General features: G+C 37.7%; 1 protein-coding gene across 10 annotated transcripts in view; it reads left to right on the top strand.

Annotated features, from left to right (window-relative positions):
• LOC120099301 (uncharacterized) overlaps positions 1-25,937 on the top strand; it is a 53,591-nt gene that overhangs the window by 11,139 nt on the left and 16,515 nt on the right. For 8 of the 10 annotated variants that reach the window (XM_087601176.1, XM_087601178.1, XM_087601174.1 and 5 more), the window contains 2 exons: positions 925-966; positions 2,610-2,697. In XM_087601176.1, the coding sequence (XP_087457302.1) occupies positions 925-966; positions 2,610-2,697 (130 nt within the window). Of the gene's footprint in view, positions 1-325; positions 345-924; positions 967-2,609; positions 2,698-25,937 lie in introns of those variants that run through there. The other 2 variants (XM_087601175.1, XM_087601170.1) reach the window with 1 other exon arrangement.

The following is a 25,937-nucleotide window of genomic DNA, read 5'->3' as shown; positions in this document are numbered from 1 at the left end:
CAGGTCAGTTGACTCTGTTGGTCTTCCTGTGGAGTTCGTATCTGCCTTGGGGCCCCACAATCCCTCCTGTTCTTCCATAAGAGTCCCAAAGCTCCACTCACTGTTTGGCTGGGAGTATATGGATCTGAGTCAGCTGCTGAATGGAGCCTCTTTTTACTTCTGTATGATACTGAGCTTTAAGTCCAGCCAGACTGTATGCAGACATCTGAATTACAAGGCTGTAAACTAACACATCAGTGTATTAAGCTGCTAAGTGTATGGTCATTTCTTATGAATCAGTATAAATTCAATATATAAGTAAATATCCCTCTTTTCTTGCTTCTAGTTAAGAACCACAGGAATAGGTAAGTTATGACAAAAACAAGCTGAGGCTATGGAAGTCCTTGTCCTTGAGTGCACCTGTGATTAAATGTAGCATTGTAATGGATATTGATTAAGGTATAATGAAAAAGAAGAAAAAATACTTAGTGAATTTAGAAAAAAACCTAAATGTATTTAAATATCTACTTTAACCTATACTCACACATTCACTGAATCACACATTTGCACCTCATTTGCAAATTATTATCTAGAACCTCAGTTATGCTGCTATCTGCTTGATGTTAGGGAATGGCTGCCATCTTGCTTACAGGGCCTTTTCCCATTTACTAAAACTGCATGCCTTTAAAATTTGTGTCTAACTTCAATGTCTAACACTTGAATTTCATTACAAGTACTTTTTTTGAAATCTTTAATCAAAAAAGTCATATATTTATAGTATAAAGCACAAGAAAATGAAAGAAGCATATATTTTGAAATGATTAAATGAAAAAATTTAACATATATCAATCACCTTACAAACTTAGCATTTTGTTGTCCTGATCAAAGCACTTTTCATGTTTACATTTCTTTAATTTTTTGACTGGATCTCTCTATGTCATTCAGATGGGCCCTCCTCCTCCAGTTTCCTGAGTGGTGGTACCACAGGTAGGTAAGACCATGCACTATGTTATTCCTAACTATAGTCGCTATGTGCAATAGATTTCCAGAACTTATCCCTGTCATGTAACTGAGATTTCGTGCCATTTGATAGATATCTTCCTATTTCACAGCTGGCTCTATACTTCCCCCAAGCTTAGACACTCACTATTGTATTGTTTGCTTTTTTTGAGTTTGCTGCTTTTACAGGTCACATATAAGTGTTATCTCAAAGCATTTGTCTTTCTGTGCTTGTCTTATTTCACGCAACAAATTGCTAAAAAGAACTGAATTCCAAAAGAGAAAGAAAAAAAAGTATCTTGCCATGGAGCTCAGGACAGCTTTGAGTTTATGGTATACCTGCCTCAGTGTATGGAGTGCTAGAATTACAGAGGTGTGCTTTCATGCCTGGCTGATTTCTTTCCTTTTAGTTTCTACAATATGCTTTGCATTAATGTCACTACTGACTTTCTAGCATCATCATCTACTTTCACCCTGATTACTTGATCATTCAACATTCATACATTTTTTAAAAAATAAATATTTATTTTTATTTATTTTATGTATATGAGTTCTCTATCTGCATGTATACCTGCATTCTGGGCATCAGAGCCCATTAGAGATGGTTGTGAGCCATCATGTGGTTCCTGGGAATTGAACTCAGGCCCTCTAGAAGAGCTCTTAAGTGCTGAGCAGTTCTCCAGTCCTCTTTAAAAATTTTAACACTTTTATATTAATTAATTTAGTGTGTGTGCATGTGTGCGAGCGTGTGTGCATGTGAGTGTGTTTGTGTGTGCATGTGAGTGTGTTTGTGTGTGCATGTGAGTGTGTTTGTGTGTGCATGTGAGTCTGTGTGTGTGTGAGTGTGTGTGTGTAAGAGAGAAAGTACGTCTGAGAAAGAGAGACACACACAAAGTGAGAGAGAGAGAGAGAGAGAGAGAGAGAGAGAGAGAGAGAGAGAGCACAATATGTGTGTGGAGGTCATAGGACAACTTAGATAATTCAATTCACTCCTATTCTGTGGGTCCGGGGGAATCAAACACAGGTCATCAGGCTTGGCAGCAAACACCTGTACCAGCTGGCTCATGTCCCCAGCCCTACTCACTAATTCTTAAACAGAATTAAAAATAGATTAAATATTCATTACATGTCAGGCATTGCCCTATTTAGTGAATTAACAGTACTGTGGCTTAGTTCTTCCCCAACCTCTTTGATACATAGTCAAACTTGCTTTGTAGCTGAGAATGACCTTGAACTCCTTATTTTTCTACTTCTACCTTCTAAGTGCTAGGATTACAAGTGCCTGGATTTGTAGAGTCCTTCTTCACTGGTATATTTATAATCTGAGCATTTGATTTTAATTTTGACTTGAAGCTCCAGTATCCTGTGCCTCAGTGTGACCCAAGTCACCAACAGATGGGGCTCCAATTAGTAATTTTTCTGTTGTTAAAACATTGAACCCTTATTTTTCACTGATGGTCTTTTGCCTGTATTCATGGTTTCCATGTTTGAAGCCCAGTCTTCTGGATCTCAGCCTTCTTCAGCTTCCCCCGATAACAGTCTTCCTCCATTTTCTGGCTAGAACTTAGGTTTATACTGAAAACCTGCCTTGCCTTTTTGCATGCTTCATGCATCCTGTCTGTTTTTTTCAGCCCTGCAGAGCTGAGTCACAATTGGTGGTGGCTGTGGTTGAAAACATCTATTCCACTTCAAGTAGCAGTTCCTGAAGAGCTACAGAAAGTGAGTCAAACTCTGTGTAGAAGGTGGCATACCATTTTTGTTCTAGTAGAGTGAGAATATTTCGTCTGTGTAGTACAAATAGAGCTTTAATTGGTTTCAAACTGAGCTACTTTATCAGCAAAACTTTACCCAAGAGGCAGTCTGTGATATTCGACCTTAATTTTCAAGATGATGAAATCTAGGATCACCTGAGAGACAGGCCTCTGAGTATGTCTCTAACAGGAATCTTCATTGGGTTAATTAAAGTTGGAAGACAAACCCACTGTGAGTAGGACCTTGGGTTAGGATACTGAATTGTATAAAGAGGAGAAAGTGACCAGAGCGCAAGCATGCACATTATTCTCTTCTTCTTGACTGAAGATGTAATGTGACTTTCTGCTTCAAGTTGCTGTTACCTTGGCTCCTGTACCAGGATAGACATTAACTTGAACTGTGATCCAAAATTAACCCTTCTTTCTTTAAGTTTCCTTTTGCCAGGGTATTTTATCATAGGGGTGAGAGAGAGATACTCACACATACAAAGAAAGAGAGAGAGAGACAGAGAGAGAGAGAGACAGAGAGAGACGGAGACAGAGAGTGTAGAGGGGAGACTAAGTCAAGATTATTCACTTATTTGATTGGAGTCTTAAATATTGTTCTTTTGGTGTGCTCAGCATCCACCATTTTGGTTGTGGAATAGAAATCAATGAGGCTATAGAAATAGAAATAGATGTTCTATCTTCATGCTCTATATGTGAAAAATTTGGAATGCAAGCTATATTTCATAAGAGTATTGGAAAAGACTCTGGACCTTAGTTGACACTATCATAGAAGCATGAATTGGGATAATAGTAGAGGAGAATTCTGATATTATAGAGGAGGATATTCTATTATATGTCTTTGTAGCAAGGGAAATGAAATAATTTGTTTTCATCTTATTATACTCCAAATTTTTCCAAGCAATGTATATTTAAGTGTACCCTCTATGGTTTTATTATCCTGAAGATTTATTTTTTTAAATGAAAATATTCAAATAATACAGTTAACACAACTGTGGAATCAGTTAGACCTGTTAATCTCAATCCAAATTATCTATCCTATCCACAAATTTGTGTTTCGTACAGATCTCAGGTATCCTGGATAGAGCCACATGTTGCTTAGAATATATCTTTAGATAAATTATTAGTCAGGAAATATATTTTTGTATTAGTCATGGTTCTCTAGAGTACCAGAACTACTTACTTCTCTCTCTCTCTCTCTCTCTCTCTCTCTCTCTCTCTCTCTCTCTCTCTCTCTCTCTCTCTGTGTGTGTGTGTGTGTGTGTGTGTGTGTGTGTGTGTGTGTGTGTGTGGTATTTATTAAAATAACATGCAGGCTATGATTCAACTAATTCAACAATGGCTGGCTATGAATGGATAGTTGAATCCAGAAAATTTTCAGTCCATGAGGCTGGATGTCTCAGCTAGTCTTCAATATATTCTGGAAATCCCAAAGAAATGGACTATAATAGACATACTAGCAAGGCAAGGGAAAGCATGTAAAGAGCAAATGTTTACTTCTTCCATGTCCTCACATGTGCTTCCAGCAGAAGGTGTGACCCAGATTAAAAAGGTGGCTTCCCACCTCAGGATCTACATCAAAGGCTTGTGTCTTCTTATCTCAAAGGTCTAGACTAGAAGTGGATTCCACCCACTTAAAACCATCCCCCACCCAAATCGTAAAGGTGTGCCCTCCATTGCTGGATTGTCATTCTAGATGTAGTCACTTTGACAACCAAGAATAGGCATTGGAGTTTTAATGGGAGTTTTATTACATTGATTTACACAATAGTGATGGATAGTTTAACAATGGCCAACTGCTGGGTAGAGTAAGTCTGGTCTTTTCTTAGTCTATAAAGTTGAATGACTGACTGTTCAGCAGTCCTGGTTTCAAATCTTAGATGCTAGTGTTCAGTACAGAATGAAAAGTTAAAGAAGCAGAGCTCTGATGGCAAATGCAGCAGTGACAGCAACAGCAAAACCAAATTCCCTGACCAGTGAGGAGCAAGCATTAGCACTTCCTTTTCCTCAGGGCTCTTTAGAACTGGACAGGTAGGTGGGAATTGCCAGTTCCCTCAACTAAATCTTTCCTGTAAATCCATTCCCAGACCCTTAGATGTCTTTTAGTTGTTTCCCTTTCTAATCATATCAACAATCATGATTAGCTATCATATCTCCTTCTCCCTTTTCCAGCACCACTTGTGGAAGCTTCAAGTTACACATTAACTGAAACAATTGCCCATTCTTACTAACTAGTTCACAGGTATCCAGTGGTTTGTAGTGTATATTTAAAGCAGCAAAGTTTAACATTGTAATTAATTAATTCTTAATAATTAATTAGAGCAATTACTTGGTGTTCCTGATCCCCATAAGCATTCTGAAGCAAGTAGGAATTAAATATCACAAAGGAATTAGGGAAAATTAGAAAGAGCAAGCAAAGAGCTCCAGAAAATGCATATGGGCGACTTCCTTAGGGAGATCTGGAGATTAATATCACAGCACACTATAGTCAATTATATTCCATTTTATTGAAATAAATGCAGTAAACTGAGCAGAAGGTATGTGTGTGTATGTATAAAATGTGTACATGTGCTCAAGATGGTGAACAGCTTGTTTTCTCATCTTTCCCCTCCCCTCCTTTCTTCTCTTCTTGCCCCTCTCTTTTTCTGTCTTCCTTCTTTTCTTTTCTAGTAATTATCACACCATGTTTCTCAGGCTAGCCTATAGCTTATTGTAAAGCCCATGATACCCTTGAACTCATTATTCTCCTACCTCAGTGAGCTAAGTGCTGTATTCTTGGGCATGCTCCACCATGCATGGTAATATATAGTTCTTTTCAATAGAGTTCAGATTCATTTGTTTTCAATGGATGGTTTTGCTTTCTTCTTAAACCGCCAAATTAAAGAACTAACTATATATGGTTATATGTATATGGTTTAATGACCATGACAAAGATCTTAATGCTTAAACTGAATATAGCTATATAAAGTGACATCTGTTACTGTTAGTAGTATTCAATCTATACATTCACTTGCAAAGAATATTAAAAAAAATGGGTTCTGAAATTTCATTATCAAATTCTGTCTGCTTGAGTATGGACTTATATCAACATTTTAAAATTTCCTGAAAGAGAATGTGATACAAGAAGTCAGTAATACTTTAAACATTGTTTTTAAAGCGAACATACACACAAACACACAATATGTAGTTTTGCTATGTTTCCCAGTTTAACCCTGAAATACTAGCCTCAATCAATCTCCCTTTCTTATCCTTTCCAATTTGGATTATAACTGCATGTTGTTATGCCAAGCTCCATGTCATACTTTTTACAACGTCAGGCTTTGTCATTTCACCATGAATTGTAGCTTCTAGGCACAAACACTCAGAATATCTGTAAACTAATATTGTCTTTGCTCTAGTTGACTGAAATTTGGAAGGAGAAGTTTAAGGGAAAATATTAAAATATAAGACTCTCTCTCTTTCTCTCTCTCTCTCTCTCTCTCTCTCTCACACACACACACACACACACACACACACACACACACACTTGATGGTAATTCATAGTTGTGATAGTTCCTCTGAATATTTGTGTCAGTAACTCCTGAATGGGGACAAAAACCTAAATTGGATGCAGATAAGGAAATGCAGTTTGACATGACAGCTGGATGATATCTAAAACTAGACTCACAGAAAACAAATCCAAAATTTGAGAGTGTTTTGGGAAAAGTGAGACAAAACATTTGGTATTGAAATGTCAAGGGTTGGAAGAAGCTTGTAGGGGTACAGAATATATGATCGTGGATACAAAGTGCAGGGGCCAGGAAGGGAGTCTGGAAAGAGGCACTAAAGGGAAACTGTAGCCTGTTCTGGGTATTATTATCCTGGGAACAGGGACCAGGAACAGTGTGGGAGCAGGATTTCTATCACAAGCAGGACAGAGGTAGGGAAAAACAGGACATTCTAGAAGCAGTCAGAGGGAAACTAGCTAAGTAAGTGATGAAAGGTAGTCAGGAAGCCAGGGCTGTTTCAATCTGAAGCCAAAAATCATGTCTGTTGAAGGCAGATAATAAAGAAACATGTGCTTTGAAAGAACAAAGGGGAAGTTAAAGCCTATATTATAACCTGGGAAATAAGAGGTAGGCCATGGAGGAGATTAATTGGAAAAGCTGAGTTTGGGGTCTAGGGAATATTGTCACCCTTTATATTCACAATAAATCCTGAAAGGAACTTCTTTGTAAATTCACCTGCTCAGTGGCTATCATTATCTGCCATCATTGCAAATATACCAATCGTTCCCAGATTTTCTTTTCAGTGTTTTCTGCATGTGTTTTGGAATAGAGTGAGGGAAACTGTTGGTAGAAAAAACAAATCAAGTCCAACCAGAAAGGCCCATTTCATTCCATTTGTAACCACATAAAGCCCTTCACTAAAGAACAAGGGCTCACATTCATAATGCATGCCATCTCTGTCCTGAAAATAGAAAGCACATTTGCTATTGAAAAATTCTTAATGGTCCTTCTTAGATTAAGGCAGCAATAACCATTAGCTTCCTTGTGTTTGTAGCTCTAAACTATGTTTTATGACTATGTAGGCAGAAAAATCAATTACTTTTAAATCCTGTATTTTTTAAATTAGCTATACATTGCTTCCAGACACTTGTTGCCAGCTCATAGCCCAATAAAATATTTATGACTCTGTTCTTTTGGAAATATGTAAAGGTCCTAGATCTTAAATATATGGAGCTAGATCGTCAAGGTGAAATGGTTGAGAAGGTCCTTTCATTGGACACCTTGCCAAAGTATGGGGCACAGATAAAATAATACACATATCCTAAACCCAACTTGGGTTTCTTATGGCTCCATGTCCAGGGACTTCCAATGTATGATTAAACATTCTTTCCTAAAATGAAGGCTCAAGTTTTGTCATCTTCTTTGTTGTGGAATGACAGCAACAGGTGCCCTCCATTTCCAGGGTCTCTGGACTCTTTAGTAATTCCATAAATATCTTCAAGATTTCTGACCTGGGCTTGCTGAGCCATCTTCAAGACTATTTAGCGAGGCAGCTGTTGGTAAGAATGTGATGGTGTAATGGAGCCATGTAGAGAGACTTCTCTGGGGATAAATTGTTCTTGGTCCCAGGATCGAGTTCTATCTTAAAAAGAAAACTCTGGGTGGGTTCATTGCATTCCATGCTTGCAGACAGGCCCTGGAATGTTGCTGCATGCCACTAGTAAATATATCCTCAGGAAATATGACCAGCTACAGTTATAAATATCTTCCGGAGAGATTTATTATTTTACTTATCATGGTCCTACAATAAATTATTAGAGAAAACAAATGATTGTGACATATCTCTGAGCAGGTTGAATTTGATGTTAGTGAGGACACATGATCAATTATCCCATTGGTAAAAGTATTTAGTCTCAATTAGTAAGACAATTCTTCTAGTCTCATAAGGTAATAATACTATACCACATTTTGATAAAAAAAGAAAACTATATATGTTTATAGTATAATAAAAGTAATAATAGAAATGGATTTTTAATATTCATTCATTTTTAGCAGATAGTGGGATTACAAAATTGTGTAAAACATGGTTTCATTTTGGCAACAGCATGACAATCTAGCAGAGAAAGTAGAGGCTGATGAGACCTGGTTAAAATATATTGTAGCTTTATGGTATATGATGACAGTTATACACCTGGAGAGCTTTTAAAATCTTTGAAAGTCTCTATGGCACCAGAGAAAAACTTTAAAAAATAGGTTTTGTGAGACAAGCTCTATTACATATCCCTGGTTGTCCCGGAACACACTTTGGCTGGCCGTACAGAGATTCTCCTGCCTCTGCCTCCCATGTGCTTGGATTAAAGGCTGTATGCTACCATTCACAGCCTATATTTTTTTTTGGATGAGGGTAGAGAAACTTCTTTTGCCTAGAAAGAGAAGGAAATCCTTTAGCTGAGACTCTGAATGCTGAGTAGCTTTACTGGATTAAAAGGAGATTATTATAAAAAGAGGAAATAGCACTTGTAAGGACACAGATGAGGAACTGAAAGTTGAAAGTGTTAAATCTTAGTATGCGAGAGGAGGAACTAAGTCTTTCTCCCCATTTTCCTGTTTCTTTTTGAGCCATGATCTTACTGTGTAGTCTAGGCTGGCCTCAAGGTTGCCAATAAACAAGCTGACCTGGAACTTCTTCTATTCCTCCTTACTAAGAACTAGAGGTTAAATGTACCTAAAAAGATATTTGAATTTTACTTACGTGTTCATAATGGAGCTTCTGAAGGATTTTAAGTGAGAAACTATTACAGTCATCAGTAGTTTTGATTTTTTGGGACAGGGTCTCATATGGCCCAGACTAACTTCAAATCCACTATATAGCCAAGGATGACCTTGAACTCCTGATCTCTTTCCTCCACCTCCCAAGTGCTCAGATTGTAAGAATATATTACCATGGTGGAAGTGTTAAAGAAAGAATTGATTACCACAAACTGAATCTGAGAAAATATTTAGAAAATTATTATAATTAGCTTAGACAAGAAGTCTTTTAGGACTTGATTTAAACCATAGTAATGGGCATAGATAGCAAGACTTAGATGTGTGAAATGCTTGGAAAGTAAACTCAGTTGGAAGCATAGAGGGAGTACACAAATAGTGATAAAGAAACGCAGTACTATGTGGTTTTGAGTAACTGGGATAGTAAAAATGTCATGAGTAGAAGTATCACTAAAAGGGGCAATTCAGTTTTAGGGAGGCATGTGCCTTACTTTACTATTTGGTTAAAGATGAGGAGGTTATAGAAGAAGCAGGTGTCACTTGAATGAATATATGTGACTGGAGATTTGAAAAGTGGGCAGGATACAAGATAGAAAATTTAGATTTGTACTCATCAATGTGACATGAACCATGAATGGGGGAGATGGGTTTTCTGAAAGTTTGGCAAAGCCATTCCTTCCTCTTTTGCTTATCTTACCTGAAAACCTAGTGACAACAAACAGAGACATTTATCCCTTCTTAAAATAATTGTTACTATTCCACGTGTATGACTTTTCTGCCTGAGTGTGTATCTGTATGTTACATGTGTACCTGGAGCACACAAAGGGCCTCAACCTTCCTGGAACTGGACTTACAGACAGTTGTGAGATGTCATGTGAGTGCTGGGAATTGAACCTGACTGTCTGTGAGACTAGCTTGTGCTCTTAACTGCTGAGCTATCTCCCCAGCCCCACAGCATTTCTTAAATGTGTCCCAACTCAGATACAATGATCAAGAGGTATGCATTTAGGATCCTTGTGTTTCATCAAAATATTATTGTACTGTTGTATTATTGTTTTAATATTGGAAGCTAGAAGCACATCCTCATACCCAATATCCCAGCTTGAATCTAAATTTATTACTGATGATGACTCAGAATTGGGAGGACTTGAAATTGACCTACCAGGACTTTATTGATAAGCAAACATGAATTACCCATGTGGAAAAAAAGTTCTTCTAAAACAGTGGGTGTCAACCTAGAAGTCTTAAAGGATCCCAATGCTCAGAATGCTTATGTCTAGTTAATGAGAGCCTCTGAAGTTGATACCTGAACATATCATTATTCATTAAATTTCCACAGGTAATTCTCTCTATGTAGCCAAGTTTGAGAATGCCTACTCTAGAAAATGAGAGCCTAGAGATTTATAGATGTAGGTCAATAATACTGAGCAGCGTGGGAAGGAAAACTATGCTCAAGGAAACATATTGCCAGCAACCAAACTGAATGTAGGCTCACCTTCTGAGAACCATACATGAGACTGCACCTCAGTTGCCATATCTGAGATCTAGGTACAAAAGAACCACAAAAAGAGAGTAAAAGCTGATCTGTCACAACAAACTTATTCAGATTGCAAATGTTTGTACTAGTGTTCTCTTCATTCATCAAAATGTTTACTGAGAGTCAGTGCTATACACAAGGTATTAACATACTTACTGAGCATAGCACAGCCAACAAGGCATATCAAGATTGAGAGAAATCTTCTGGCTGGAGATGCGCAAAACCAACACAAGGCGTTGCTTACTATTATGTGGAGTTTTATAAATACAATAGTGCTGTAGGTTGACGTCATTATGTAGGCAAGGGCTGGAACAAGTTAGATCAAGGCCATGATTGGACAGTAAAAGAATAAGGCGGGGACAAACTTTTTGTAGGGTGGGAGAGAGGGAGAAGGAGAAGGAGAAGGAGAAGGAGGGAGAATCAAAATGAAGACTGAGAAGGATGACCCAGATTCGGGTGGTCCTGAATTGCCAAGGTAGCTGGGATGGATTTCTGTAGACAAATTTATCTTATCTAGGTGGACAGTTTATATCCTTATCAATTGGTTGTAAGTTTATTGTGTGGATGTATTGTACATTGAATATTTAATATATAAATCTGGTTGTTGGGTTACAGTTTGTTGAGTCTTGATATTACTGGGTAGCTGGGACCAGAGATCCCCCCTGGCCAGGGCTGGCCAGGGTGACCAGCAATAGAAGCAGAGAGACTCATGGAGCCAGAAGATAGGCCAATGTGGCATGGTGCCTCACTGAAGCCATTGGCTGCTGAAATAAATTAATGTTAGTTCTATATGGCCCTACAGTGCCAGAACTAATGCCAGGGAGCAACTGCCCGGGTCAGAGAGTATCAGGAGCCCATCATGGAGCCTTGACACACTGGAACTGGTCGTGCTGCTTTTTATTTTAATTATACCACAACATAATTCAAAGGAAAATGAGTGGGTATCCCTTTGATTGGCAAGTCACAGAAGTTTGCTATTTACTGAGGTAGCATTAAAGGTAAGTGATTACTGACAATAAAGAGAGAACTATATGAAGCACATAAGAATAACAGTCTGCTGTAAAGAACAGAGGCTGCAATAAATCTCAAGGAAGAAGCAAATTTGGCTTGTCTGAGAAACAGAAAAGAAACCAGTATGACTAGATCAGGCAGATTGGAGAAAGTATTACACAAGGCAAAAGTTATAGAGGTAGCTAAAGGATAGGTCATATACAACTTGTAAAGCCATGACAAGGAGCCTGAACATAATTACTTACTAACTTGTTTTGAGATGAGAAATAATGAGACCCTATTTCTATTTTTTTCTTTTCTTTTTTTTTCATCTTTATTAACTTGAGTATTTCTTATTTACATTTTGATTGTTATTCCCCTTCCCGGTTTCTGGGCCAACATCCCCCTAACCCCTCCCCCTCCCCTTCTATATGGGCTTCCCCTCCCCATCCTCCCTCCATTAATACCCTTCCCCCAACAATCACGTTTATTGGGGGTTAAGTCTTGGCAGGACCAAGGGCTTCCCATTCCACTGGTGCTCTTACTAGGCTATTCATTGCTACCTATGAGATTGGAGCCCAGGGTCAGTCCATGTGTAGTCTTTGGGTAGTGGCTTAGTCCCTGGAAGCTCTGGTTGCTTGGCATTGTTGTTCACATGGGGTCTAGAGCCCCTTCAAGCTCTTCCAGTCCTTTCTCTGATTCCTTCAACGGGGGGTCCCATTCTCAGTTCAGTGGTTTGCTGCTGGCATTCGCCTATGTATTTGCTGTATTCTGGGTGCGTCTCTCAGGAGACATTTATATCTGGTTCCTGTCAGCCTGCACTTCTTTGCTTCATCCATCTTATCTTGTTTGGTGGCTGTATATGTATGGGCCACATGTGGGGCAGGCTCTGGATGGGTTTTCCTTCTGCCTCTGTTCTAAACTTTGCCTCCCTATTCCCTGCCGAGGATATTCTTGTTCCCCTTTTAAAGAAGGAGTGAAGCATTTGCATTTTGGTCATCCTTCTAGAGTTTCATGTGTTCTGTGCATCTAGGGCAATTCAAGCATTTGGGCTAATAGCCACTTATCAATGAGTGCATACCATGTGTGTTTTTTTGTGATTGGGTCACCTCACTCAGGATGATATTTTCCAGTTCCATCCGTTTGCCTATGAATTTCATAAAGGCATTGTTTTTGATAGCTGAGTAGTACTCCATTGTGTAGATGTAGCACATTTTCTGTTTCCATTCCTCTGTTGAAGGGCATCTGGGTTCTTTCCAGCTTCTGGCTATTATAAATAAGGCTGCTATGAACATAGTGGAGCACGTGTCTTTGTTATATGTTGGGGCACCTTTTGGGTATATGCCCAAGAGAGGTACAGCTGGGTCCTCAGGTAGTTCAATGTCCAATTTTCTGAGGAACCTCCAGACTGATTTCCAGAATGGTTGTACCAGTCTGCAATCCCACCAACAATGGAAGAGTGTTCCTCTTTCTCCACATCCTCGCCAGCATTTGCTGTCACCTGAGTTTTTGATCTTAGCCATTCTGACTGATGTGAGGTGAAATCTCAGGGTTGTTTTGATTTGCATTTCCCTTATGACTAAAGATGTTGAACATTTTTTTAGGTGTTTCTCAGCCATTCGGCATTCCTCAGCTGTGAATTCTTTGTTTAGCTCTGAACCCCATTTTTTAATAGGGTTATTTGTCTCCCTGCAGTCTAACTTCTTGAGTTCTTTGTATATTTTGGATATAAGCCCTCTATCAGTTGTAGGATGGGTAAAGATCTTTTCCCAGTCTGTTGGTTGGACAACCAACAGTGTCCTTTGCCTTACAGAAGCTTTGCAGTTTTATGAGATCCCATTTGTCGATTCTTGATCTTAGAGCATAACCCACTGGTGTTTTGTTCAGGAAATTTTCTCCAGTGCCCATGTGTTCGAAATGCTTCCCCACTGTTTCTTCTATTTTTATTTTAAATGGCTGTTCATATTGTTGTAGAAATTTTAATACTTTGACTACTTAAATATTCATATTTATTGTTGCAATATTTACAATAGGGATGAAATGGAAACAACCTAACTATACATCTATGAATAAATGAATAAAACAAATTATATATATTCATAAAAAGCAATCAAAACATGTTTACATGAAAATGGTAGGCTAAGTAGAAGAACCCAGAGTCTAACACAAATATAAATTCTTTCTTATAGTCAGAATAATCAGAGGAAGTATCTCTCAAGGGATATAGGATATTGAAAACATAATGGAAGATAATTGATAAGAAAGGAGAAGACGGGGGGCTGGGGATTTAGCTCAGCGGTAGAGCGCTTACCTAGGAAGCGCAAGGCCCTGGGTTCGGTCCCCAGCTCCGAAAAAAAGAAGCAAAAAAAAAAAAAAAAAAAAAAAAAAAGAAAGGAGAAGACGGGACTAACTAGGGCAAGGGAAAGAACTAGTCAGAGAGGAAGCATATAGGTGAAGTGTAAACTTAAGGGTTCTTTGGAAAGTCGTTTGGATGGTGTTTTGCTGGAGTAAACACATGATAGAACATTTAGCTGAGGTGGACACAGGTGAAAGGCTAAGATCGACTCATGAAGGAATGTTTCACTAAAGCAGACACAGGAGAGAGGATGTTCTGCTAAAGCAAGCACGTGAAAGGACATGTGATGAAGGAGTCTTCTCTAACAACACTCATGTATTGGTCTGACTTACACTGCATAGTTGAGCTCAATTTGTCAGAACTTCATAGAGAGAAACATACCAAAAATTTTTGGTGGTGTGCTGCACTTTCTTGCTGCTTCTGGGGATTGAACAGATTGGCAAAGTGATGTTAGCTGAGACGGAGGCACATACTAAGGGAAGTGGTACTGAGGTAAGACCCATGAAGGACACATGATGTTTGGAAGGAGTATAAAAAGGACTCCACAAACAGCACCAGAGGCTGAGATAGGATTGTTTATAGAAGAAGCTGTGCAAAATTTCTTGGTCTTGCATCATTGCTCATCTCCACTTCCTTGACAAAGGCATGGCTAAGAACTCCTGGCATCCTCCTGGATCCCTCCTGCTGAGTCTAGACTGTCTGTGCTAGGTAATCTGACCACTGCTGATTATTGACTGCTACCTTCACTCTACCAAACTGGACTCCTGGCATATCTGTAAAGTGTTTGTGAATAGATCGAGCTATCATTGCTAACCTGTGAACAAACTGCCTATTTTCAGACAAAACAGATAGGAATTGCTCCAAGGAACCCTTTCTAAACAGGTCTACTTCCCCTTTATCCTTTCTTTTCCATTAGCTCTGTTGGGTAGTGGGCTAAAAGGGAAGTTACAGCATTTAGGATTCATCATTAAAAATAGGCATTGAGGTACCTAAATCCTGAGGGAGAGGGAGCTGGAGTATCTGAAGTGTGGACTATCCTGAGAGCTGAGGGGAGACCACCACTTCTGCTCACATTCCTGGTTCAAGAGGAACCTGCCTGGAGCCCTCTGGACACAAAAACCCAGGGGCTATGGGACAGGACCCATCCTGTTTCTCTCTATGCCCAGAGCTGACCTGGTCCCACAGCTCTCTGTGCCCAGATACTAATGGGAGAAAGCCGGTCTCTGACTGTGCTGACATGCAGGGTTACAGGAGGGTCAAGCTACTCTCAGAGACAACAAGACCAACTAACACCAGAGACAATCATATGGCAAGAGGCAAGCACAGGAAACTAAGCAACAGAAACCAAGTCTACTTGGCATCATCAGAGCCCAGTCTTCCTACCAAAGCAAATACTAAATATCCAAACACAGTGGAAAAGCAAGATTTGGATTTAAAATCACATCTCATGATAATGATAGAGGGCTTTAAAACAGACATAAATATCTCCCTTAAAGAAATACAGGTAAACAAGTAGAAGCCCTTATAGAGGAAACACAGGAATCCCTTAAAGAATTACAGGAAAACACTACCATCCAAGGATTTGTACAAAACCATCCAAAATCTAAAGTTGAAATAGAAACAATAAAGAAATCACAAAGGGAGACAACCCTGAAAATAGAAAACCTAGGAAAGAGATCAGGAGTCATAGATACAAGCATCACCAACATAGTACAAGAGATAGAAGAGAGAATCACAGAGGCAGAGGATATCATAGAAAACATTGACACAACTGTCAAAAATAAACCCTGCAAAATACAAAAAGCTCCTAACCCAAACCATGCAGGAAAGCCAGGACACAATGAGAAGATCAAGCCTAAGTATAATAGGTAGAAAAAAGAGTGAAGATTTCCAACTTAAATTGCCAGTAAATAACTTCAACAAAATTATAGAAGAAAACTTCCCTAAGCTAAAGAAAGAGATGCCCAAAAATATAAAAGAAACCTACAGAACTCCAAAGAGATTGGACCAGAAAAGGAACTCCTTTTATTATATAATATTCAAAACACCAAATGCACAAAACAAAGAAAAATATTAAAAGCAGTAAGGGGAAAAGGTCAAGTAACATATAAGACAGGCATATCATAATTCTATGAGACTTCTTACCACAGACTATGAAAGCCAGAAGATCCTGAGCAGATGTCCTACAGACACAAAGAGATCACAAATGCCAGTCCAGGCTAATTTATCCAACAAATCTCTCAATTAACATGGATGGAGAAGCCAAGATAATCCATGACAAACCAAATTTACACAATATCTTTCTACAAATCCAGTCCTACAAAGCATAATAGAGGGAAACTCCAACACAAGGAGGGAAACTATATCCTAGAAAAGCAAGAAAATAATCTTCTTGCAGCAAACTTAAAAGAAGAGAGCCACACAAACATAATTCTACCTGTAACAACAAAATGACAGGAAAAACAATATTATTTAATATCTTTTAACACCAATGGACCCAATTCCCCCAATAAAAAGACATAGACTAACAGACTGGATACATAAAGAGGACCCAGCCTTTTTCTGCACACAAGAAAAACACCTCAGTGACAAAGACAGACACTACCTAAGAGCAAAAGGCTGGAAAACAATTTTCCAAGCAGATGGTCTCAAGAAAAAAGCTCGAGTAGCCATTTAATATCCAATAAAATTGACTTTCAAACAGTTATCAAAAAGGTAAGGAAGAATACTTCATATTCATCTGAGGAAAAATCACCAAAATGAACTCTCAATCCTGAATATCTATGCTCCAAAAGCAAGTGTACCTACATTCATAAGAGAAACCATATTAAAGATCAAACACACATTGAAGCTCACACAATAATAGTGGGAGATTTCAACACCCCACTCTCATCAATGGACAGATCATGTAAACAGAAACACAGTGAAACTAACATAAGTTATGAACGAAAAGGATTGAATAGGTATCTACAGAACGTTTCATCTTAAACCAAAGAATGTGCATTCTTCTCAGCACCTCATGGTACATTCTTCAAAACTGACCATATAATTGGTTACAAAAGAACCCTTAACCAATACAAGAAGATTGAGATAATCCCATGCATCCCATCAGACCACTATAACCTAAAGTTGGTCTTCAATAACAGCAAGAGCAACAGAAAACCCACGTACATGTGGAAACTGAACAATGTTCTACTCAATGAAAACTTGGTCAGGGAAGAAGTAAAAAAGAAATTAAGACTTTCTAGAATTTAATGAAAATGAAGGCACAACATACCCAATCTTATGGGACACAATGAAAGCAGCACTAGGAGGAAAACTCATAGAGCCTCCAAAAAGAAACTGGAGAGAGCATACATTAGCAGTTAGATAGCACACCATAAAGTTCTATAACAAAAAGAAGCAAATACACCCAAGCTACATAGATGGCAGAAAAGAATCAAACTCAGGCTGAAATCAACCAAGTAAAAACAAAAAGAACTATATAAAGAATCCACAAAACTAGGAGCTGGGGCTTTGAGAAAATCAGCAACATAAATAAACCCTTAGCCAAACTAACCAGAGGACACAAAGAAAGCATCCAAATTAACAAAATCAGAAATGAAAAGGGAGGCATAACAAAAAAAATCTGAGGAAATTAAAAAAAAATCAACAGATCATAGTTCAAAAGTCTATGGTCAAAAAACTGGAAAATCTGGATGAAATGGACAGTTTTCTAGAGAGATACCAGGTACCAAATTTTAATCAGGATCAGGTAAAACATCTAAACCATCCCATAACTCCTAAAATAGTAGCAGCAGTTATCAAAAGCCTCCCAAACAAAAAATGCCAAGGACCAGATGGGTTTAGTACAGAATTCTATCAGAACATCATAAAAAAACCTCATACCAATATTCTCCAAATTATTCCACAAAGTAGAAACAGAAGGAACACTACACAATTCCTTCTATGAAGCCACAATTATGCTTATACTTAAACAACACAAAGGCCCAATAAAGAAAAAGAACTTCAGACCAGTTTTCCTTATGAATATCTACACAAAAAATACTCAATAAAATTCTCACAAGTAGAATCCAAGAAAATATGAAAATAGTCATTCATCATGATAAAGTAGGCTTCATCTCATGGATGCAAGTATGGCTCAATATTCAGAAATCCATCAACATAATCCACTATATAAACAAACTCAAAGTAAAAAAAAAAATAACCACATATCTCATTAGATGCTGAGAAAGCATTTGACAAAATTCAACAGCCCTTCATGGTAAAAGTCTTCAAAAATCAGGAATTCAAGGCCCATACCTAAACATTGTAAAAGCTGTGTACAGCTAGCTAACCAGTAGCCAATATCAAACTATATAGAGAGAAACTTGAAACAATCGCACTAAAATCAGGGACTAGACAAGGCTGCCCATTCTCCCCCTACCTATTCAATATAGTACTCATAGACATAGCCAGAGCAATCAGAGAACAAAAGCAAGAAAAAGAAATACGAATTGGGAAGGAAGAAGTCAAAATATCACTATTTGCAGATGAAATGATAGTATACTTATGTGACCTGAAGAGCCTGATAAACACCTTCAGCAAAGTGGCTGGATATAAAATTGACTGAAAGAAACCAGTAGCCTTCCTCTACTCAAAGGATAAACAGGCTAAGAATGAAATTAGAGAAACCACAGCCTTCACAATAGTCATAAATAACATAAAATACCTCTGTGTGACTCTAACCAAGCAAGTGAAAGATCTGTATGACAAGAACTTCAAGTCTCTGAAGAAAGAAATTTAATAAGATCTCAGAAGATGGAAAGATCTCCCATGCTCGTGGATGGGCAGGATTTATATAGTAAAAATGGCCATTTTGCCAAAAACAATCTAAAGACTCAATTCAATTCCCATCAAAATTCCAAATCAGTTTTTCATAGTTAGAAAGAGCAATTAAGAAGTTCATTTAGAATAACAAAAAACCCAGGATAGTGGAAACTATGCTCAACAATAAAAGAACTTCTGGGGGAATCACCATCCCTTACCTCAAGCTGCATTACAGAGAAACAGTGATAAAAAAAAAAAAACAGTATGGTATTGGTACACAGACAGGCAGATAGATCAATGGAATAGAATTAAAGTCCCAGAAATGAACCCATACACCTATGGTCACTTGATATTTGACAAAGGAGCTAAAACTGTCCAGTAGAAAAAAAAATAACATGGTGCTGGTTCAACTGGCAGTCAGCTTGTAGAAGAATGCGGTTGACACATTCTTATCACTCTGTACAAAGATCAAGTCCAAATGGATCAAGGACTTCCATATAAAACCAGATACAGTCAAATTAATAGAGAAGAAGTGGGGAAAGACCCTGGAACACATGGGCACTGGGGAAAATTTCTTGAACAAAACACCAGCGGCTGATGCTCTGAGATCAAGAATCAACAAATGGGACCTCACAAAATTGCAAAGCTTCTGTAAAACAAAAGACACTGTCATTAGAACAAAATGGCAACCAACAGAGTAGGAAAAAATATTTACCAATCCTGCACCCCATCGAGGGCTAATACCCAATATATATATATATATATATATATATATATATATATATATATATATATATATATATATATATAACTCAAGAAGTTAGACTCCAGAGAATCAAATAACCCTATTAAAAATGGGGTACAGAGCTAAACAAAGAATTCTCAGCTGAGGAATATCCAATGGCTGAGAAGCACCTAAAGAAATGTTCAACCCATTCAGAGCCTGCCCCACATGTGGCCCAAACATATACAGCCATCCAATTAGACAAGATGGATGAAGCAAAGAAGTGCAGGCCGACAGGAGCTGGATGTAGATCGCTCCTGAGAGACACAGCCAGAATACAGCAAATACAGAGGCAAATGCCAGCAGCAAACCACTGAACTGAGAATAGGACCCCCGTTGAAGGAATCAGAGAAAGAACTGGAAGAGCTTGAAGGGGCTCGAGACCCCATAGGTACAACAATGCCAAGCAACCAGAGCTTCCAGGGACTAAGCCACTACCTAAGGACTATACATGGACTGACCCTGGATTCTGACCTCATAGGTAGCAATGAATATTCTAGTAAGATCACCAGTGGAAGGGGAAGCCCTTGGTTCTGCTAAGACTGAACTCCCAGTGAACGTGATTGTTGGGGGGAGGGCGGCAATGGGGGGAGGATGGGGAGGGGAACACCCATAAAGAAGGGGAAGGGGAGGGATTAGGGGGTGTTTGCCTGGAAACTGGGAAAGGGAATAACACTCGAAATGTAAATAATAAACACTCAAGTTAATTAAAAAAAAAGAAAGAAAAAAGAAATGTTCAATATCCTTAGTCATCTGAGAAATGCAAATCAAAACAACCCTGAGATACCACCTTACACAAGTCAGAATGCCTAAGATAAATATTCGGGTGACAACAGATACTGACAAAGATGTGGAGAAAGAGGCACAATCCTCTATTGTTGGTGGGATCATAAGCTGGTACAACTACTCTGGAAATCAATTGGGAGGTTCCTCAGAAAATTGGATATAGTAATTACTACCTGAGGACCCAGCTATATCACTCCTGGGTATATACCCAAAAGATGCACATCGTATCATGAGGACATGATCCACTATGTTCATAGAAGCCTTATTTATAATAACCAGAAGCTGTAAAGAACCCAGATGTCCTTTACTAGATGAATGGATACAGAAAATATTGTATATCTACACAATGGAGTACTACTCAGCTATTAAAAACAATGACTTCATGGAATTCTTTGGCAAGTGGATGGAACTAGAAAATATCATCCTGAGTAACATAACCCAATCACAAAAAACACACATGTTATGCACTCACTGAGAGGTGAATATTAGCACAAAAGCTCCGATTACCCAAGATACAGTCCACAAACCACATGAAACTCAAGAAGAAGGACGGCCAAAGTGTAGATCCTTCAGTCCTTCTTAGAAGGGGGTAACAAAAATATTCACAGGAGGAGATATGGAGTCAAAGTTTGGAGCAGAGACCGAAGGAATGGCGATTCAGAACCTCCCCTACCTGGGGATCCAGCCCATATACAGCCACCAAACCCGGAAAATATTGCTAATTCTGAGAAGTGCAGGCTGACAGGAGACTGATATAACTGTCTCCTCAGAGGCTCTGCTAGAGTATGACAAATACATAGGCAAATGCTAGCAGACCGCCATTCAACTGAGAATGGGGTCCCCATTAACAGAGTTAGAGAAAGGATTGAAGGAGCTGAAGAAGTTTGCAACTCCATAAGAACGACAATAACAACAAACCAGAGCTCCCAAGGGCTCAACCACCATCCAAAGAGTACACATCGACAGACCCATGGCTCTAGCTCCACATGTAGCAGAGGATGGCCTTGTTTGGCATCAATGGAGTAGAAGCCCTTGGTCTTGCCAAAGCTGGAGTCCCCAGTATAGGGGAATATCATGGTAGGGAGGCGGGACGGGGTGGGTGGTTGGGTGAAGGAATATCCTCATAGAAGAAGAGGAAGAGGGGATGGGACACGGTGGTTATGGACTGGAAATCAGGAAAGGGGATAACATTTGAAATGTAAATAAACTAGGAAGCGCAAGGCCCTGGGTTCGGTCCCCAGCTCCAAAAAAAAAGAACCAAAAAAAAAAAAAAAGAAATGTAAATAAAAAACAACAAAAAGTGGTCTGAGTAATCACTCCCAGGAGATCTGTCATGTAGTAGTATTTTCAAAGTATGTAGTTTAATCACAGCTATGGAATTCTGCTTTATAAATTTATCTGAAAATGATAAAATATTATATATTTTCAAGAGATATATAGGAATAAATAAACCTTCTTCTCAAATAAAGTTTATTTAAAAATAGGCTTTAAAAAATTAAAGTTGCATATAGGAGAGAGCAACAGGGAAAATAAGGATTGAGAACATACTGGCACACTGTGTGAAGATGGTATGATGAAACTTTAGTCTGTATGCTAACCTAAAAATCAGGTAAAAGAAAAGAAATGCAGTATGGATTAGCTTGTTACAGGAATACAACTATGAAAACCAATTAGTAGGATGCTTGTAACAACACAAATGAGATATGATATTGACTAGTAAGACATTGAGGAGTTAGTATATTTGAGGTATATTTAAATGTTGAAACAATATTTGTGTGTGTATATATATGTATTTATGTATAATGTATTATCAATCTATCATCTACCTTGATTTGTGTGTGCAGTGTGTGTGTGTGTGTGTGTGTGTGTGTGTGTGTGTGTGTAAAGAAAGATATATAAGTGGGATATATTTATTATATGAAGAGCCCTGTTCCAGTTATGAGCTACTTCTTCTCTGGTTTTTGGTCAGTGAATTCCTATAAACTCTCTTAACATTGAATTCTTGGTTACTTTCCAGAATTGATATTCTTAAATGATTTTTTAAAAATCCTTTGAAAATATGCCCAAGAGGAGTGTTTTGGTGGTTTGAATAAAATGCCTCTATACTCATATATTTGAATGCTTAGTCAGTGTGGCCTTGTCGAAGGAGGTGTGGCCTTGTTGAAGAATGTGTGCAACTAGCATGAGCTTTGAGGTTTCAAAAGCTCATGCCAGCCCCCACCACACATAACACACTGTCTGCTTGTCTAATGTAAAGAAATGAGTTTTTTTTGATTTTGTTTTTTGTTTTTTTTTTTTTTTACTATTGGTAGGAGCATAATTGGGAACACTCTTCTTAACAAACAGTTGGTGGTGGTGGTGGTGGTGTGTGTGTGTGTGTGTGTGTGTGTGTGTGTGTGTGTGTATCTAACAGAGCCTTAAGTAAGTTTTTTCTCAATCTTGAAATTCTTTTGCTAGAATACCAGTTTTAATACACACTGGCACAGATGCGCAAAGTAAAAGTAAATGGTCATCGAAACTGTTATATTTGCACAAGTAAATGTATACACTTGTTTAAAAATGATGGATGGGCACGGAAAGATGCTTTTGTCCAATTCTTACATTTTAATAAAACATGTTGATCAATATTTATGCTTTTGCATATTTAAAATAAACACAAGTATTTTGTATTTGGAAATTGCAAAGGGAATCAGGCATGGTGGCATATACTTTCAATCCAAGAATTTGGTAACCAAAAGTAGGAGTTCATGGCCAGCCTCTACTACATCATGAACCATTGGCCCTTCTAGGATTTTCCTGTACATTTTGAATCATACTAATATTATCAGGTTAACTGTATTATGCACTTAACATGTCTACCTTCACTATACTTTAACAGGACCACAATTGATTTCATTGATTCTATATCATTTTAATTATATGTGCCACATAAACAATATTAAGTGTTTGTTCAATTCATGCTTTTTTGGTCTAATTTTATGTTTTACAAGTGTGAGTATGTGAATGGGAATTTACTGGGGTACCTTTCTGGCCAAGTGTGGGAGTTTCTTGTTGTAAAGAGTGTAGCCTATGTATGGATAACTCTCATTAGACAAGTTGAAAACCCTTTGGAAGATTATCCATCTTCTCATTTTCTTTTCATTTTCTATTCAGAATACCCTTGACATTTGCTATGCATATTTTACTTAATACCTTTTTGATCTAACTAGTGGGTTATTATAATCCTATCTTATCCTAGATGGATACAATATTTAAGTTATTGATATTTCTTGGGGTGAAGCAGTATCTCAGACTCCCTGGGACTTTATGTTCTCTGATAGGTTCTCAGCTTGTTGTTTTAACCTATTCTAGATATAGAAGTTTAAAAATTCTACAAATACTATTCTTGTTTGTTAAAAATAGAGTTTTCTGATTTGCATAGTATCTTTAGCTGGTGGTGTCTTGTGTATAAAAGAAACTTAAAAGAATTTTGAAGTAACATGCCTTTACCTAGTACCTTCCAGCACTGTGTACTTTGGCCAAAACCAAATTAAAGAGTAAGGCAATGCATTTTGAAAGAAATTTAATTAAATAATTCTTTCTATAGATTTGAAATTTGGTTTTAATAACTTAGGAGCATGTTAGAGTAAGCCAGGCAAGAATAAAAGTAGATGAAGATGGAAATTTTACTTATTGGCATGATGTGGTTGCTTCCCTCCTCCTCCTCCTCCTCCTCCTCCTCCTCCTCCTCCTCCTCTTCCTCCTCCTCCCCCTCCTCCTTCTCTTTCTCCTTCTCTTTCTCCTCCTCCTCTTTCTCCTTCTCCTCCTCCTCCTTCTTCTCCTCCTCCTCTCCTCCTCCTCTTCCTTTTTCACCACCACCACCATCTCCTCCTCCTTTTCCTCCTCCTCCACCTGCTCCTCTTCCTCCTCTTTCCTTTTCTTCATCTTTTTCCTCCTTCTCCACTTCCTTCTTGCTTTAAGCATTTATGAAAATTTAGTGAATCTATTATGTTGCTTCAAACATTAGGACATAATTCCCTTCTGAAAAAAAAAAACCAAAAATCTCTTCTGTATTTCCAACACAAAATTTGACCTTTATGATGGCAGCCTACTTTGGAAATTTTTTCTTCCCCAGAACTTTAGAGTACCCCAATCACACCATATCAGTGTAGGATAGTTTTACTTTTAGCAGCCTGTTCACTGACCAATAATTATGATTTTCTAAGGCTGACGGTTTTGGAGAAACTCTGTTTCTCTTTTGAGTGGTCATGCCTCCTACTGACTTTCTAAAAGTAATTTGGGGGTATTTGTTGAAGTTAATCTTCTTGTTGATATATGCCACCATCTTGCCAATGGCACCATAGTTGTACCTCTTGTGCCTTGAAGGTTCTTGATTTTCCATGCTCTGTAAGACATGTCAGTCTTTGAGATAAGCAAGCCTTCTTTCTTTATAAAGGATATTAGAATGGAAAACTAGGGGCTCTCCAGTAATTGGTTAACTTCCTTAACAGTGTAGGGGGATTTCCACTCTAAAATAATTGATTCTTTGTTCAGCTGATATTTCTGCCAAAGTGATTGTTTGTATCACTAGGCTTTCTTAAATGAACGTTTCTGACTTTATTCAGGGATGATACTTGAAACAATCAAGTAGTAGAAATATTCAAGAATTCTAAAACTTTGGTCAGAAAATTATTAAGAAATCCCATCTACTGACTTTTCAGAACATGTGATACAGAGCAGAGGGCATTATATATCTTCAGGACACATCTGGAAATATTCTTTCAGCTTAGCAATATTTAAATATAGACTAAAGAACAAGAAAGTTGAATTTAAGTAACTCTAGATTAATTAAAGTTGGCATAATGTCAGATATAGAGGTTTATGGTAGTTACATATGATTACTACTCTGAGGCTACAGTGTTCTAGAAAATTACAAGGATTATATTTTTCATCTTTATAAAGGGTACCAGAATATTAGGACCACTTATTTAGTGAAAAGGGTCCTTATTTCACATTTTCCACTCAAATAAAGATTAGAATATATGCTTAGATGAAACCATTGAGTTACAGAATAACATGTAGATACACATTCATAGGAGAAGCATATGGATTGCTCTTTTAACAAAAATGGAAAGGAAAATTATAAGTTTGGACTTCATAAAAATTTTAAAATTTGAAAAGCATATACTAACATAAATTAAATAAAAATGGTAAAGCTGTGTTAATATGTTAATTAAATATGCTTATTAATTAATAAGAAGAGCACAAAATAGAATAATGGACAAAGATTAAATAGAATATTCACAAAAACAAATTATAAAAGCTTAACTTCCAAAGTACTTGGAAAGATAAACTAAAAGGTTTACATTATAAAATATTATATGAAATAAATTTGCCTAGATTTGTGCATGCTGTTGAAATCCTGTGAACAAGGACAATCATTACTTACAGTTTACGTTGGTATGGTGTTTTGGAGGGTTATTTAATAATATGCTTAAGGCATTAAATTGTATGTGACATTAATTTTTTTGAAGTATCTTCTAATTTATTTTTAATTTTGTTAATCTGAAATTTTGTACCAATAAGTACATTCAGGAAATGGAGAGGGTAAACCCTACTTTGAGAAGAAGAGAACATTTTGTTATCTGTGTAGTAATAAGTGAACTATAGTTCTGGTTACTGGAAAAAGCTTCCTAGGAAGGAAATG

Source organism: Rattus norvegicus, chromosome X (genome assembly GCF_021556685.1).
Source record: "Rattus norvegicus strain SHRSP/BbbUtx chromosome X, alternate assembly SHRSP_T2T, whole genome shotgun sequence".
NCBI lineage: Eukaryota > Metazoa > Chordata > Mammalia > Rodentia > Muridae > Rattus > Rattus norvegicus.
The sequence above is the reverse complement of the archived record's forward strand: the minus strand, read 5'-3'. Positions and strand labels throughout refer to the sequence as shown.